The 16,193-nt window shown below is 41.5% G+C and overlaps 2 protein-coding genes and 2 long non-coding RNA genes across 7 annotated transcripts in view; 3 read left to right on the top strand and 1 right to left on the bottom strand.

Moving 5' to 3' along the window:
• Positions 1-8,645, top strand: part of LOC5505026 (fibropellin-1) — a 19,902-nt gene extending 11,257 nt beyond the window's left edge. For 2 of the 3 annotated variants that reach the window (XM_032373409.2, XM_032373407.2), the window contains exons 14-20: positions 3,766-3,891; positions 4,599-4,721; positions 5,374-5,502; positions 6,009-6,107; positions 6,455-6,547; positions 7,821-7,926; positions 8,316-8,645. In XM_032373409.2, the coding sequence (XP_032229300.2) occupies positions 3,766-3,891; positions 4,599-4,721; positions 5,374-5,502; positions 6,009-6,107; positions 6,455-6,547; positions 7,821-7,926; positions 8,316-8,352 (713 nt within the window). In that variant the 3' untranslated portion in view covers positions 8,353-8,645. Of the gene's footprint in view, positions 1-966; positions 2,258-3,765; positions 3,892-4,598; positions 4,722-5,373; positions 5,503-6,008; positions 6,108-6,454; positions 6,548-7,820; positions 7,927-8,315 lie in introns of those variants that run through there. The other variant, XM_032373408.2, reaches the window with a different exon arrangement.
• On the bottom strand, positions 8,016-13,707 carry LOC125573517. Its single transcript, XR_007314092.1, has 2 exons — positions 13,582-13,707; positions 8,016-10,055 (listed from the first exon to the last, which is right to left on the bottom strand). It is a non-coding gene; the product is annotated as an uncharacterized LOC125573517 (long non-coding RNA).
• The window catches only part of LOC5505025 (neurogenic locus notch homolog protein 1), an 18,625-nt gene continuing 12,918 nt past the window's right edge, over positions 10,487-16,193 (top strand). Inside the window, exons 1-5 of one of the 2 annotated variants that reach the window (XM_048733987.1) lie at positions 10,487-11,063; positions 12,546-12,644; positions 13,605-13,715; positions 13,957-14,073; positions 15,749-15,862. In XM_048733987.1, the coding sequence (XP_048589944.1) occupies positions 10,676-11,063; positions 12,546-12,644; positions 13,605-13,715; positions 13,957-14,073; positions 15,749-15,862 (829 nt within the window). In that variant the 5' untranslated portion in view covers positions 10,487-10,675. The remainder of the gene's footprint in view (positions 11,064-12,545; positions 12,645-13,604; positions 13,716-13,956; positions 14,074-15,748; positions 15,863-16,193) is intronic. The other variant, XM_048733988.1, reaches the window with a different exon arrangement.
• LOC125573518 lies at positions 14,081-15,109 on the top strand. The gene is made up of 2 exons (XR_007314093.1): positions 14,081-14,457; positions 14,717-15,109. It is a non-coding gene; the product is annotated as an uncharacterized LOC125573518 (long non-coding RNA).

The raw sequence follows: 16,193 nt of genomic DNA, 5'->3' as shown, positions 1-16,193 counted from the left end.
TAATGCACGTTATTACGCCCCGTGCGACAACATCAGCCATGCTTGCGATTAAACACAAGACAAAAGAAATGCAGGCGATCTGCTTCACAGCACCTCCAAATATGAAGTACAATACAAGCAATGCTGGGCCAGCTTTTCGACCGTCAGTATGTCATGTGTGACTCCACATTCAGTACTTCATGTAGGCTAAAGGGAAGGACTAGGGCAATTTCATAGGGATTCAAGCAGGCACATGACGTACTGACCGTACTGCCATCGATGTGGGGCTGTTACCCTGCTAGCAGAGCTTTCTTCCTGTTTGTTTCTATCACTTCTCACTTCTCGGTCTCGTAACGAGAACGCGAAAGAACAGACTCGCGACACGGATAAGTGAACTGATAGAAACAAACAGGAAGAAAGCTCTGCCAGAAGGGTAGGGGCTGTTTGCATGGGGCTTTAGACCCCGATTCTTGATTGCATCTTGAACTGCGTATTGCATCGACGCCAGTAGTGTACAAACTATTCGCACGGATGTAAAACTGTATATTACTACAGTTATCAGGAAGTTTATTGTATCAAACATCGCTCACCGTAGCCCAGATTCGGAACATTATAAGAAAATTCTAGCGAGCGGATAAAGACACGCCTCTCGGGCTACTGAAGAGCGATTGAGTGATTCGTCGTTTCCCCAAAGGCTTTCAAGCTCAGCGTTTCTCGCGCTAAGCTTTGCAGCTATGACGCTTACAGCAACTATGTGCAAGCATCCAGATTATTGCACGAGGCAAAGCAAGCATGATAAGCTTGCACGGAGCAAGGCGTGTAATTTCACTGCTACATACAGCAAGCATAACACACAGCATGGTAAGGCAACAACAAGTCGCAAGGCCGAGGCATTCGACAACTTGCTATACACACAGCGCTGTACTGACACGATTGTTCCTTTACTTGCCTCTGCAGTCTACTGACACCTCACAACCTGTCCTACAGGAGGGGTACCAAGTCACCCACCGCCACTTCCTCAGCCACCTCCATCCATTATACCTCCACCGACAACGCCCTTACCGCAGACTGTACCGACACCGCCACGGCCACCAACCACAATGACGACGATACTGACTACTATTGCTACTTCAGGGCCACCGGGAGGTGCACCTAGTCCAATGGGAGGGGGTCTCCCTGGGGGACCTAGTGGATCTCCTGGCGGTCTAAGTGGACCTGCAGGTGGGGGTACTGGTGGCCTGACTGGTGGCTCCCCTGGGGGTGCTCCTGGAGTTTCCCCAGAGGGTTCCCCTGGTGGTCCGCCTGGAGTTTCCTCAGGGGGTTCCCCTGGTGGTCCGCCTGGAGTTTCTCCAGGGGGTTCGCCTGGGGTTTCCCCAGGGGGATCCCCTAGTGGTCCGCCTGGAGTTTTCCCAGGGGGATCCCCTAGTGGTCCGCCTGGAGGCTCCCCAGGGGGTCCTCCTGGTACAAGTCCATCGGAGGGTGGCCCCCCGTCTGACGATCCGTCCTTCGATGTACCGGAGTACCGCCGTGCCCTTATAATGAATACAGCATCTTGACGCGACAACTGAACAACATGCAACGACAAATGACTCTTAGGCTGGCCGACTACTTCATAACAGACTGACGGCGATTGTCATTCTTCACATTTAGTTTACTGTACAAGAAGTGTACATGACACCAAGTACATACGGTGCCACCTGTTTATTTTAAATGATGACACCGCACTTGACTTGAATCTCAAATGTGTGGTATGCCGCAGTGGCTCGTGGGTAGTTATTTTAATTACTGAATCCTGGAATCTGAAAGCCATGCCAATGTGTAAATTTTACAAAACTGTTTTTGTATTCCCTGCTAACAGAGGCCTCTTTTCTTTGTATTTCGCTTGGCTGGCGCTCTTCTCTTTTCTCCTCTCTTTTCCTCTCGAACGCCGGCCCAGCTAAATACAAGGAAAAGAGGCCTCTGCTAGCAGAATATTGGTATTTCATTTACTCTAATTTTCCTATCTAGTATTTGATATCCATGAAGCAGTGCGGGTTGCGATACACAGATTCCCGAGTGCAACCTTATTAGTATTAGTTTATCGTAGCTGCTTGACGATAATGGCTCAAATTACTGTCTTCTATTTTGCGTAAATTTATCGATGTACCAGGTGTACACGACATTTTGTACTTCTATTGATACATATCACATAACTGTTTTGTCTCACTTGTAAATATAAATATACATCTCTTTATATTGATTGAATCAGGATAAATAAAGATATAAAGTAGTCACATTATTTCAATTATCATCGTCAAAATCAATTAGCCACTGTCGTCGTAGCCGACATTTGCAACGATATCAATATCATTGTGTCGTATAAGTTGATTGGCTTTCAACTACCCGTGTAAAAAAGGGTATTAGTTAAAAAGTAATAAATGACACGAAAACAAAGGAATAACAATGCAAAGTGGAATGAAATGCTAAGGTGTATTTCACGGGTTTTTGAAAACTACTGTACTATGCTTCTGTTTACTATGTATTTATGGTAAAAAGTGATATTTTTTACTGCTGACATATTTATTTATTTGTCTCCGCCCTACACACACAAACTTGATAAATAGAGGACAAAGGGAGGGTAGCGGCTACAGCGTAGCTGGTTACAGTGGCTCCATGTGCTCTGCAATCCAGGCAATGCTTGCAAAAGGGTTTATTAAGCGGTTGATGGATTGATCTTATTATTTTATCATTATCATGTTCACCATTAGCAGCGGCCTTTATTACTACTCTGCTATTAAAACCTTCAGCGATAACAACAACAACATCAGAGTCGTCGCTGGAAGCATAATTACCATAACATTAATCATCGGCTCCATTTGACGACATTGTCATCTTTTATCAGTAGCAGCGTCCATGAGCCGCCATCCTCCACCGGTATCTTCATCATCATCTTTATCATCAGCATGTTCATCCGCGAGCCGTCTTCCTCTATCGGTATCCTCTGAATCATTACCGTCATCAAGTTCACTTGACGCCATTATTACAGCTAGATCCGCTAGCTTTTTAGCTCAGTGACAAAGGGGGAGGAGGTCATATTTTTGTTACATATGGCTTTTTGGTAGCCCAATGAGGGGGGGGGGGGGGGTATGCTTTCCCCCTAGATCCGCTACTGTATCATCAAACATTAGTTGCGGCATCCGGGAGCCACCATCCTTCATGGGTATCTTCCGCATCATCATCATCATCATTATCATCATTTGAAGCCACTCCTCATCAGCAGCGACATCAGTCAGTCATAATTATGATGTCTTTTATTAGAGTAAAACAAGTATACAGTCTGTTAAATAGCATATTATTTTTATATCCCAAGGCTCTACTCTCCGTCTGTCACATTGATTCCACAGTCAAAATTGCATGCAACCTTCGTTTGAAGTGACAGACCTCTCCTCACCCTCCCATCCCCTATGATAAAAAATGTGTATTCGAGTTACAGCCCCCAAGTTCACGCTGCAATCTCCTAGTCGCCGGTTTAACCTATTATCAGTTACATTTGTCCGCAGCTTTTCGTTTTTTTTTTTTTTTAGCTTGTAACTAAAGACTCTCTCAAATGGCGTCTGCTGTTAGTTAGCGCTAAAATGAATGGTCCTAATTACTTTGTCAAAACAGGCTTAATGATTTTATTATCTAAATCGATTTTCTTAACCCGTTTAATACACGTCCTTAACTTTTTCGATAATTTTTATTTCGGTATATGTTATAATCATTCGGGTATGAGTATAGCTATTACTTTTTAAATTTTATCTCCAGTGTCGCGTACCAGTAACTGCAGCCCCAATCCTTGCCAAAACGGTGGCGTGTGTACGGAGACGGCTACAGGCTACACGTGCCAGTGCCTGGAGGGATTTAGCGGAGTAAACTGTGAGCTCGCAGATGGTAAGTTAAAGGGAACATGTCACGAGTTTTACGTAGGCCACGGAAAACAGGCAACACATATCAGTGTCATGAGGGTATTTAGGTGTGGGCTCGCAGATAGTAAGTTAAAGGGAACATGTCACGAGTTTTTCGTGGGCCACGGAAAACAGGCAACACATATCAGTGTCTTGAGGGTATTAAGGTGTGGGCTCGCAGATAGTAAGTTAAAGGGAACATGTCACGAGTTTTTCGTGGGCCACGGAAAACAGGCAACACGTATCAGTGTCTTGAGGGTACAAGGCAGCGAGCTCACAAATGGTAAGTTAAAGGGAACATGCCACGAGTTTTTGTGGGCCACGGAAAACAGGCAACACGTATCAGTGTCTTAAGGGTATTTAGCTGTGGGCTCGCAGATGGTAAGTTAAAGGGATTCTGTCACGAATTTGTGGTCGGCCATGGAAAACTGGCAACACATATCAGGGTCTGGAGGTGATTTAGCTGTGAGCTCGTACAGGTTTCCTGAGAACTTTTTTTTTTGGTAGATTAGCTCTTTTTTGTGCTGTGCTCTATGATTCGTTTTGGCAAAATCGATATCAACATGTCGTAATTTTTTTTTCGATTCTTACTTTTCCCAACATTGTTCTTCCGTGATGTTTTTTTTATTTGTTGAATATGGCTAAATGAATTTTAAAAACATTCTGAATACCACAACCTTCTTACCCCTTCAGGAAAGACCGACCCTTGTCTACCAAATCCTTGTAAGAACGGAGGCACGTGCGTGAATGAAGGAGGAAAGGCAACGTGCCAATGCCCTGAAGACTTCTCTGGGCCGACTTGCGAGATGCCAGTAGGTATGTACACGTCACGCGTAACGCACCACTACATAGCAAGTTATACACACACGTAACGTAACGTAATGTAACGTAACGTAACGTAATGATGTCCAAAGTACTCTGCCAAATCGTATTTAGTAGAGGGGGAGGTGGTCTCCATCTACTAACTATGGCCAAATTAATCATAAATGAGACAATCTTTCAACAATAAGCCTTCAATCGTCGTTGGTTATTTTTAATTCTACTCGCAAAATGGCTTCTATAAGACACCTACAAAAACTAGCTGATCTACATTTTTTTAAAGAATTATGTAGTAGAGTGACCAGCGTAACATAGCTCAGGCTTTCATTACGTAGGAGGCGTCTCATAATTTCGCCAACGCTAGACTTGTCACCACCAAATTCGCGACCACTGTTGTTGAGCTTGCAACCGTTACTGGCGAGTTAAATAATAGTTGAGAAGATTTTGTATGTCACTGAAATTGGAGTTTGGTCACAAGACGAGTGAATAAAATCATCTGATAACTTCTGACAAAATACTACGAGCATTGACTTCATCGAAAAATATAGAATAAAGGCCAACTCGCTCTCTGGGCTTGCATACGGCTCAAAGTAATCGAATACCTTAGCTATTGCGCCGAGGGCCTGAAACGTTGAATTTTTTTCTGCAGAGAATGGTAACGGGCCTGGCAAGTCCCCGTGTCACCCCAACCCTTGTCTGAACAACGGCGTGTGTCGCGAGAATGGCGGAGGGTATGACTGCGTGTGTCACGAACAGTACAGCGGGCCTCACTGCGAGGGTGAATACAGTAACTGTTAAGGAAAAATGTCATTTACCCCCCCCCCCCCCCTCCCCTCTGGAAATTCCTGGCCGTTTGAAACCCCAACCCCCGGGATTTCATATTTTCTGGAACTACACATTACACAAACAGCTCAGGGAAACATACGCGGTAGAAATGTCATCCCCCCCCCCCCCGGGTCCTCAGTTTAGCGATACTAGTGCAGAAGCTTAAGCTATATAATTTGTATAGGAAGTTTCTACTTCATAGTTCCTTCTTTCCCCAATCAAGGATCCAGGACTCAGTCAGATTTTAGACATCTCTTAAAAGGGAAATTGAGAATGTACCAAATATACTCGAACGACGGGTGTCTTGTCTTATTTTATCTGGTCCTCTACTTTCTCCTGACTCCAAGCTGCTCTCGAAGGAAATCCAATAGAGCGACAGGCAGGTGACTAAGAAGGGGAGGGTGAAAAAAAATGATATATTCATATTGCTTAATCTATGTTGAATTCTCTACCTTTCAGTTGACGAGTGTGAGAAGTGTGACATCAACGCGATCTGTGTGCACGGCCGGTGCAAATGCCGGGCAGGATACATCGGCAACGGATACGAATGTGAAAAAGGTACGTGTAATGAAAAGCGCGTAACGGAATAGGGGTATTGTAAGTATCGTAGACTTTGAATTTTGTGAAAAAGGGGGTAATACTTACCCTATAATTTAGTAATTTTGTTATATTGTTGTTATTGATTTTGTTGTCACTTTTGCTTTAGTTTAATACCACGTTGCTTTTGGTGTTTGCTTTTGTTGTTGCTATTACTGTTGTATTCCACTTCTCTGTCATCCAATCATTTGAGACTTTTAAAGGGTAAGAGACAGGCTTGCGAATAAGAAGCCTGATCTTATATAGCTCAAACTATTCTTACACGAAAGCAGATCTTTTTAATACTACGTTATCTATCCCCATTTTAGAAGAGTGCGATGGTTGTAATCCTAACGCTCACTGCCTAAAGGGAGTCTGTGTCTGTTTCGACCACTACATCGGAAATGGTTACAACTGCCAACGTAAGCACAGTAATTTGTGAATGAATGCATTTCTTGTTACTGCGCCCTGGGCGTGTTTTTGGAAAATAAAATTATTAAATTATTAAATATTTAATAATTTAATAAAATTATTTAATTATTTAATTTTTGTTTTCGGAAAATAAAATTATTCTTTTATTATTATTCTAGAATAAACTAGAATGAAACATTTTTTATGGATGTGGTATGGTTGTTAGTTTCCAAGTTCTTATTTGCATAGACTCGTAAAAACGGGCTTAGACGCGACGAACTCTACCGTGACCACCTTGACAACTTTTGGAAGGTTGCCAATGAGGATACGACAAACGAATTATCTGATTGACATAAACAGGGGCGGTTAGGGCGATTTTTGTTTATCGTGAATCGTGAAAAAGACAAATTGAAAACCGTGATCCGTGATTGCTATCTTCGCCGTGATTCGTGAATGGTGAAATTTGATCAGCGTGAATCGTGATCTATCCTCTTTAAAAATCGTGAATCGTGATTTCCGAGTAAAGATTGATCCTTGTCGTCAGTTTATCAGTTTATCGTAAAACGTGATTTCCAATTTTTGAAACTCGTGAAACGTGCAGAGACCCACCTACCTTACCGCTCCTGCATTAAGTTTACTAGCTAAACAGCGTGGCGATGAAATGCTTCAGAGTGCATCAAAATAAGATAGAATCTTAGGGATTGTGTTCGTGTCAATCAAAACAGTGAATCTCGCATGCTTATGCCTGGTGCACACTAGTGACAATGACATAGGCGCGTGCACCCTTATGTTCACCCTTGTGTTAATGACATTTTGACATAAGCCCAACATAAAGGCCTGGACATAACGAAATAAGAGAAAAAAACATGCTTTCTCTTTTATGTCATTGTGTCCATGTCGTTATGTCGGGCTTAAAAGAGTGCGCGCGCCTATGTTGTATGTCGTTATGTTACTAGTGTGCACCAGGCATAAGGTACGGACCAGTAGAGAAGTAATGAGGGGTGGTGAGGGGTGGTCGAAAAGCGAAAACAAAATTGGTCAAGGGAAAAAAATACAAAAAAAAATTCGTGCAGGCCGATCTTATTCTCACAAGGCTTTGTAGCAAGAAAACAAATCCCTGCAACTCTAAGTAGTTGGGGAAGACAAAAAATCGCTTACCCCTCCTATCACTTTTCTACTTGTCCGTCCCTAATTGTGCAACTGTTTTAAAACTTTGTCTTGGCGGTTACGGGAGCGTATGTCGCGCTATAAGTATCACTTACGTTAATTCATTCCCTGTTTTAGCTGCTCCTGCACCTGCCCCTGTTCCTGCTCCAGCCCCCTGCACCCCTACTTGCCACGCCCCTAGCACGTGCGTTTCCGGGACTTGTATGCCGCAGAACATGGCAAGGTAAAGTAGGGACGTCACGTGGGCCATGACGTCATCTACCTATATCACTCTTTTTACGATTGTATTTAGGAATACGCTCCGTCCCATTCGAGTTATAAATGCCATTGTTTATTTTTATTTCATTTCGTTTCTCCAACATATCTATCGCACGCCCCCTTTAAGTGGTTTAGTGTTCCTTCCTATTGTGATTACCCAATAGAATGTGTGAATAAACTTACGAATAAAAATAATCTAAACTGTTGAACTTGACAATGTTCTTAGATAAATCCAAAGAAATAATATAGAAATAAGTTATTGAAAAAAAAAACAAGGAAAAGTTGATGTACAGCCTAAGTAGACAAATCATTATTACATTAAAATTTTAACTTAAAATAACCTTTTTTTTTTAGATCTGCGGTAACAAGAAATGAGAAAACACTTAGATGAAAGACAATTGAATAGTTAGACTCTTATATTCAGTATTGTGACAGTTCATAGATTTCTGTTACATAAATGCCCGTATTTCGTTGCATTTATGCGTCGTACATCTATATATTAACCTGATTTTGAAAATAAAATTTGATTATATTCTGATATGTGAACTATAATACGTAGTGAATAATAATATTATTTATGATAATAAAATATCAAACTACCAAGGAATGCCGGACTATAAAAGTGTAAATCGTTTGTCTTTTTTCAAGGAAAAAAAAGCCAATAAAAGTGAAAATATTGACTAATTAATTATTTAATTAGTTCATTAATAAATAATCGCCTTCCAGCTCTCATGCTCTGGTTATACACGCCCCCATTTTACACTCCCGCACGTAACCGTGTCACCCAAAACAACATTTACACTGGCTGATACAAGTAACCTACTTAAATAAAATGCTGCTACGATACTTTCAATAAAATGTTGCTACTCAATTATCTGTTCGATGGCTATTTTGAAAATGATTATTGTTAAATACTGTTTGTAATTTCATGTGAACAACACGAAAAAAGTGGCTGGTTGACATACTTTAAAGTACAGTGAAATTTTTGTAAATCGACGGGTCAGGACATTCTCTACCCTCAGGCCCTCCCATTTAATTTTAGTATCGTTTAAACCCCTTGGCTAGAAATTATGTATTCCTACGCCTGGCCCGAATGGCCGTTTTCACTCTCCAACCACTAATCTATACCCGGAATTGCCACAATCTGCCCGTTGAAGTGCTTTTCTTGGAAAATAGCTGTCGAACATTAGCGATTGTAAGTTAGATTGCAAAATACTGCTTTCGCGACACCTAAAAGTCTAAATAATGAGCAACTGACTAAAATTCTGAATGAAATGTAAAAAAATTTACACAGCTATATCGTATGTGACCGTCCATTGGAAAACGTACACTTAAGTTTTACGTGTAAGCGCCATAAACAAACGGGTATCAAACGGAATTTTCCCGTGTCCACGGGATTTTTTTTTCTGTGTCAACGTATGTTTTAAACGTGGACACGGGTTGCGCTATCTTAGCCCACGGCTTTCAGTATTTTTCAACCTAGAAGTTTCTCTAGAAATTTCTTAAATTGGAATATCTAGAATCTTAGAGAACGACTGGAAGCAATGCTATGGGTATATCTCTTTCATCCTATAGAATCTTCGAGAACTACAATAAGATAATAAGCCGCATGGGTTCAGCTGTCATACACTTAATAGACAGGGTAGGTACTTTGAGCTAGGTTCAGTCTGGACGGGTACCCAAAACACAGCTTGACTGACGTCATATTAAGTGTTGAAAAAAGGCGTCCGTCACAGACTAAAACACACAGTTGCACTTAAAAGTGCAACTGTCTAGTTTTTGACCCCTGGTCAAGCTCACAAATTTTGATTGCGAAACGTGTTGTCTTTCTGCCCAGCTTGTTAAGCCCAAAGCTAACAACAAATAAGATGGCCGTCCTGACAGGCGGTGATCCCAGACAGGCCATTCCACGCTTTAATATCAACAATTCGCTGTCTCCACTGTCTTCATCTCTTTCCTGAAATACCCCCCTCCAGGGTAACAGGTTAGCTAGGTTTCCGGCATGCGTAGTATGGCCGAAATGCCATAGCTTGCGTCGCCTTTGGTCTTAATGAGTTCCTTATTCTTGAAGGACTGACTGGGACAGCTGAAAACCTTGCGAGTAACAGGCGGATATAAGACCATCTCAAAATCTATAGCTTACAATGCGACGCACGCTACCGTGGTCACCTTGACAGTTTATTGTGAAATAAGCCAGTAAGGATGCGAGGAACGTACTATATGGTTGGCATGAATTTTACAAGCCAACCAGCGTGCTAAAAGAAGACCTTAGTGAGCACGAGAAAACGACAAAATACTCCTAGTAATAAATTTCATGTCAATCAAAATTCTGATTCCGGCATGCTGATTGGCTAACTTTTTAAAAGTGTGTCTTTGTGGCCACGGTAGCGCGCGTCGTACTAATGTTTATTGTTATCAAAAGAAGTTTAGAATTCAGCGCTAAGCATAGAAGCTTTTTTAACCAAGTTCTCTTTCCTGTTGCCGTCGTTTTGCGTAAGGTCCCTACTTTAATTCGTGAGACGGCTGACAAGTGCTGACAAGTTGTTGAGTGCGGGTACTTATTAAGATAATCCAAGAACTGTGAACGCACCTGTTAACCCAGCACTAGAAACACGACCCAATCTCATCATTACTTAATAATTAACACCGGAAAACCCGCACAGCTTCACAATGGAATAACCGTTTTTCTACAAGAAAATACAAATATTATTATTATGATTTTACGGCGAGGGAAGATTCTATTCGGACTTGTGTGTTTGTGTTTTACGCTTTGCGGTGTCCTCGGAGGCGTGACAAGACAAAAACAAACTCTCAAAGAATTACACACGGATCATTTAAAGACTTTAACAACAAGAAGTGCCGACGATACACAGAACTCTGCCGCCGGCAATGCGAGCCGACGCCAATTCGCAGTAGAAAACTTGGAGCCGTTTCCAGGGCCTGTGAGCCATGTAATTGAGAAGCCAGTGGTTCAACACCATGTCCATTACGTGCCCAAACCTTACCCGGTCATGTCAGTTCACTATGTCCCCAAACCAGTGCCTGTTCCAATCCCCATCTCTCCGAGTTATCATGTATCACGCGTACCTATTCGACATGGGTGTAAGTATAATACACGTGATGTGATTTTTATGTGTAACCGTTATGCTCGTGTTGTCGTCGGTTGGTTTGACATGTTCATTTATAGTTAACGGTTTTTCGAGAGCATCGTGGCTTTCATTTTTCCGCCTAAGTAATGAAGACTTGAATGATGTTCATTATTATTGTTATATGCGAATCTTTATGCACAGGGGAAGTCAGTTTTGCAAATTACTTTAGGCTAGAATCCATTAGTCCTACTTGTCAAATTTTCTGTAGCAAATCATTGACATTCGTGAATGGTAAATGTCAACGAACAAGATGATCGCTACAAATTATATTTGCAGTGTCTTTATCTTTATGATCACAACCTTTCAATGTTGGTTATTTGCTGCACCGCTGGGCGTTGGGCGGGCCAGAGGGGAAGTTTTCTATTTGGCCGGCGCCGTCACCTATATTACTACGGGTTAAGGGTCAGGCCCACCGCAACCCTGGCCAAGAAGTGGAATGTTTCGGTTTTCTTTGACATTTCTATATTTTCTATTAGGCAATGCTCTCTTTTTATACGGACCGTGCGCCGATCAGTAAATGGTTTAGGCGTCTCAGATAAGGGTTATTTAGAATTATGACAGAAGAAAAGACGACGACGGTGCGCACCTTAAATTCTTCCGCGCATCCCGCGTTTTTGTAATTGTTAAAGAATGTCGATCAACCACAACATTGCTGTTGTTTTTATTTGAAAACAAAACGTTGACCTTCAATAAAACTTCAGAAAATCAATCCGCAATTGAAGTCGGTTTTTTGAGTAACAACATTTGATTGAGAACTGTTACTTGATTAAATTAGCCGTTGGAAATGCACGCTTTGTGTGACTAGGTATCTACCGGCTCATATTGGTCTAGGGCCTTGTCTAACGTCTTTATTAAGATTTTGTCTAATGTCCGAGGTCTTGTCGGTCTGTGGTTTTGTCAAAGGTTTTCTGGTCTATGGTCTTGTCTACGGTCTAAGGACTTGCTGGTCTAAGGAGGGGGGGGGGGGGGGGGGGGGGGTGAATAGGGGTATGTTTTCGGGGCGAATCCGTGGATCCGCAGATATTTTTAGATCCGCATGGTTTGACAGATAAACAATAGCCTCGATTGAAATTCATTTAAACTCCGAAATTCGACCGTCAAAGCAGTCAAAATCCGAAATCCGTGCCCAAATTGTCAACAGATCCGTAATCCGCCGTATTTCCAAAATCCATCAATCCGCTGAAATAATCATCAAAATCCGTAATCCGTGAGCATTTCGGAGCTGAATCCGCCGATCCGCGAACCTATTCACCCCCCCCCCCTAAGGTCTATGGTTTTGTCAAAGGTCTTCTGGTCTAAGGTCTTAGACTAAGTTTAAAGGTCTTGTCTAAAGTCTTGCTGGACTTTTTGGTCTATGGTCTTGTCTACGGTCTAAGGCCTTGTTGGTCTAAGGTCTATGGTTTCGTCTAAGCTCTAAGGTCTTGTTGTATTGCAGATCATCTGAACCCATGCCAAGATGGCGGTATCTACGTTTCCATGGCTCATGGCTACTTTTGCATCTGCCCTAAAGATTACCGCGGCAAGGATTGCCAAGGTAAGAAACACGCGATCATAGCACATATCTTACTTATGAAAAACACGCTATCATAGCATATATCTTACTTATGAAAAACATGCTATCATAGCATATATTTTAGTTATAAAAAACACGCGATCACAGCATTTATCATACTTATGAAAAACACGCGATCATAGCATATATCTTACTTATAAAAAACAGGCGATCATAGCATATGTCTTTCTTATGAAAAACACGCTATCATAGCACATATCTTACTTATGAACCCGACTTTGGTAAATATTGTCAAGTGAGAAAACACAATCAGATCGCTTAGACACGAGAATGCGGTGTTAAGATGTAAACCCTTCATTTGCGTGCATTTGCTTTGAATACGGCTCATGGACGACGTTTTTGCATGGCCTAACTTGCAAATACAGCTTTGGCAAGGATTGTCGCGGCTAGAAGCTCACTATCGGAGAATCTACACATGTGAATGTCTTACTTGAGAATCTAGCATTGTGGGAGTTTTTTAATGTGAGAAACACACGATCTCGACATTTAAACACGAGAATGTCTTACGTGTAAGCAACATTGACAAATATGGCGATCTCAAACATGGTTGAGATTGTTTTTCCAGTCTTAGTGTTATGTTAGTATTTAAGTGATATATGTGAACATGTAACGACGTTCCTGCTGTCTAACGAATCCTTGTGATGGCTGAGATTGCCATTTTTAATGTCTGCAGAGCATAAGCTACAGCTTGTCTCGCTGCTTGTGCGTGTGACTGTGATATTCCATGTCTTTGTTTATGTTGACGGAACGTAACTACAGCTTGTCTCTGCCCTGTCTAAACGGAGCATTATAATGGCTGAGAGTGGCCGCTTAAACTAAAGCGAAAAAAAGCTGTGGGCAGAGCAGAGCGTAACTGCAGCTTGTCTCTGTCCTGTATACACGCGAGCCTTGTACTTACATGATTTGGTATTATGTTTACAGAGCGAAATTACTGCTCGTCTATGCCCTGTCTAAATGGAGGTTCGTGTGTAGAAATTCCCGGAGCCTTCAAGTGTGGATGCCCATTTGGCTTCCTCGGAACCGTCTGTGAAGGTGATATAAGTGCAGTCTGATTCTATTATCTTAATATCTAAGTTATCAGATTTAGGGTGTACCTACAGTATTAATCCAGGCTCGATATGTCATCGTTTACCATATTAGTTGACCTTCTTCCCCAAGCGTGACACATGTCATGCCGTGACGCGTGACGTGACTCATCTTCTTTTAGAGCGTAACGCATGTCATGTCGTGATACGTGTATTTCTTTACCTTTTTTGTTGACCTTTTCTTTCAGAACGTGACGCATGCCATCCTAACCCGTGTAAAAATGGCGGGACGTGCACGCGTTCTGACACCGAGTCCGGCTTCGTTTGCGTGTGCAAGGAGGGATTCACAGGAGAACACTGTGAAGGTGGGATGATAATAGGCAAACAAGAAATAAATAACAAGGGGACAAACAGGAGAACACTGTGAAGGTGGGATGATAATAGGCAAACAAGGAATAAATAACAAGGGGATAAACAGGAGAACATTGTGAAGTTGGGATGATAATAGGCAAACAAGGAATAAATAACAAGGGGACAAACAGGAGAACACTGTGAAGGTGGGATGATAATAGGCAAACAAGGAATAAATAACAAGGGGATAAACAGGAGAACACTGTGAAGGTGGGATGATAATGGGCAAACAAGGAATAAATAACAAGGGGATAAACAGGAGAACACTGTGAAGGTGGGATGATAATAGGCAAACAAGGAATAAATAACAAGGAGATAAACAGGAGAACACTGTGAAGGTAGGATAATAATAGGCAAACAAGGAATAAATATCAAGGGGATAAACAGGAGAACACTGTGAAGGTGGGATGATAATAGGCAAACAAGGAATAAATAACAAGGAGGGATTCACAGGAGAACACTGTGAAGGTGGGAGGATAATAGGCAAACAAGGAATAAATAACAAAAGGGATAAACAGGAGAACACTGTGAAGGTGGGATGATAATAGGCAAACAAGGAATAAATAACAATGGGATAAACAGGAGAACACTGTAAAGGTGGGATGATAATAGGAAAACAAGAAATAAATAACAAGGGGATAAACAGGAGAACACTGTGAAGGTGGGATGATAATAGGCAAACAAGGAATAAATAACAAGGGGATAAACAGGAGAACACTGTGAAAGTGGGATGATAATAGGCAAACAAGGAATAAATAACAAGGGGATAAACAGGAGAACACTGTGAAGGTGGGATGATAATAGGCAAACAAGGAATAAATAACAGGGGGATAAACAGGAGAACACTGTGAAGGTGGGATGATGATAATAGGCAAACAAGGAATAAATAACCAGGGGATAAACAGGAGAACACTGTGAAGGTGGGATGATAATAGGCAAACAAGGAATAAATAACAAGGGGATAAACAGGAGAACACTGTGAAGGTGGGATGATCATAGGCAAACAAGGAATAAATAACAAGGGGATAAACAGGCATTGAATGATAAACAAAGCGAACAAACACAAAAAAACAACGACAACAAGTGAACAAACAACCTTGGAATAAGCAAAAAAAAAAATCAAGCAAAAAAAAAAACAAGCTTCAACTAGAAGGAAAAAGCAAGCAAGCAAACAAAAATAAAAACACCAAAAACAATGACAACAAGCGAACAAACAACCTTGGAATAATGAGCAAAAAAAAAACTACCAAAGAAGCAAGCTTTAACTAATAAGCAAAAAGCAAGAAAGCAAAAAATGGTAAAAACAAACAAACAAACAGGCAAACAACCAAAATAATAGCCAAACAAACAAGCAAATAAACTTGATGTGATAAGCAGAAAGCACGCGAATAAGAAAATAAATGATAATCAAAAACAAATAGAAAAAAAAGCATAAAAGGATCAGCAAAGAAACCTGCGAGCATAGCAATCATCAAGCATAAAATAATTAAAAAGCAAACCAAAAACAAGCAAAATAAAGCGGAACAGACACAAACAGAGAAAAAAACAGACAGGCAAACAGACAAATATTCTCCCCGTTTAGAAAGTAAAAAAATAAATTACGCAACTTGACTGCTTCTCTTCTCACAGGTTTTAATCGGTGCGACCCGAATCCTTGCAAGAATGGCGCCACCTGCCAACAGATAAAGGACGATAAGTACGAGTGTCTGTGCCCTCCCCCCTACAAGGGCACTCTTTGCGCAGGTAATAGTCCCCCCCCCACCCTACATAGCTAATGACCCCCCCCTTCCCCCTTACAAAGGCGCTCTATGTTTATTTAATTAAACTGTTGAGGTTTAAAATAGTCTCCCCTTCCCTCCCCCCTATACATTTACAAGAAACAGTGGTATTATTCCCTTTGCTCCTGTTTCTTCAAAAATACCCTGTTTTTCTCAATTGAAGAAGGTTGAAGAAATTTCCCCTCTTCTGTAAAGCACTCCGTTTACAGCCATTACGCCCTACCAAGAATCTGTAACACTCAAGCTTGCAAGACTTGCAAGATCAAGTCTTTTGGCTTTCGGTCTCCTTTGGAAAA

The sequence above is a fragment of the Nematostella vectensis genome, chromosome 11 (genome assembly GCF_932526225.1).
Source record: "Nematostella vectensis chromosome 11, jaNemVect1.1, whole genome shotgun sequence".
Taxonomy (NCBI): domain Eukaryota; kingdom Metazoa; phylum Cnidaria; class Anthozoa; order Actiniaria; family Edwardsiidae; genus Nematostella; species Nematostella vectensis.
The sequence above is the reverse complement of the archived record's forward strand: the minus strand, read 5'-3'. Positions and strand labels throughout refer to the sequence as shown.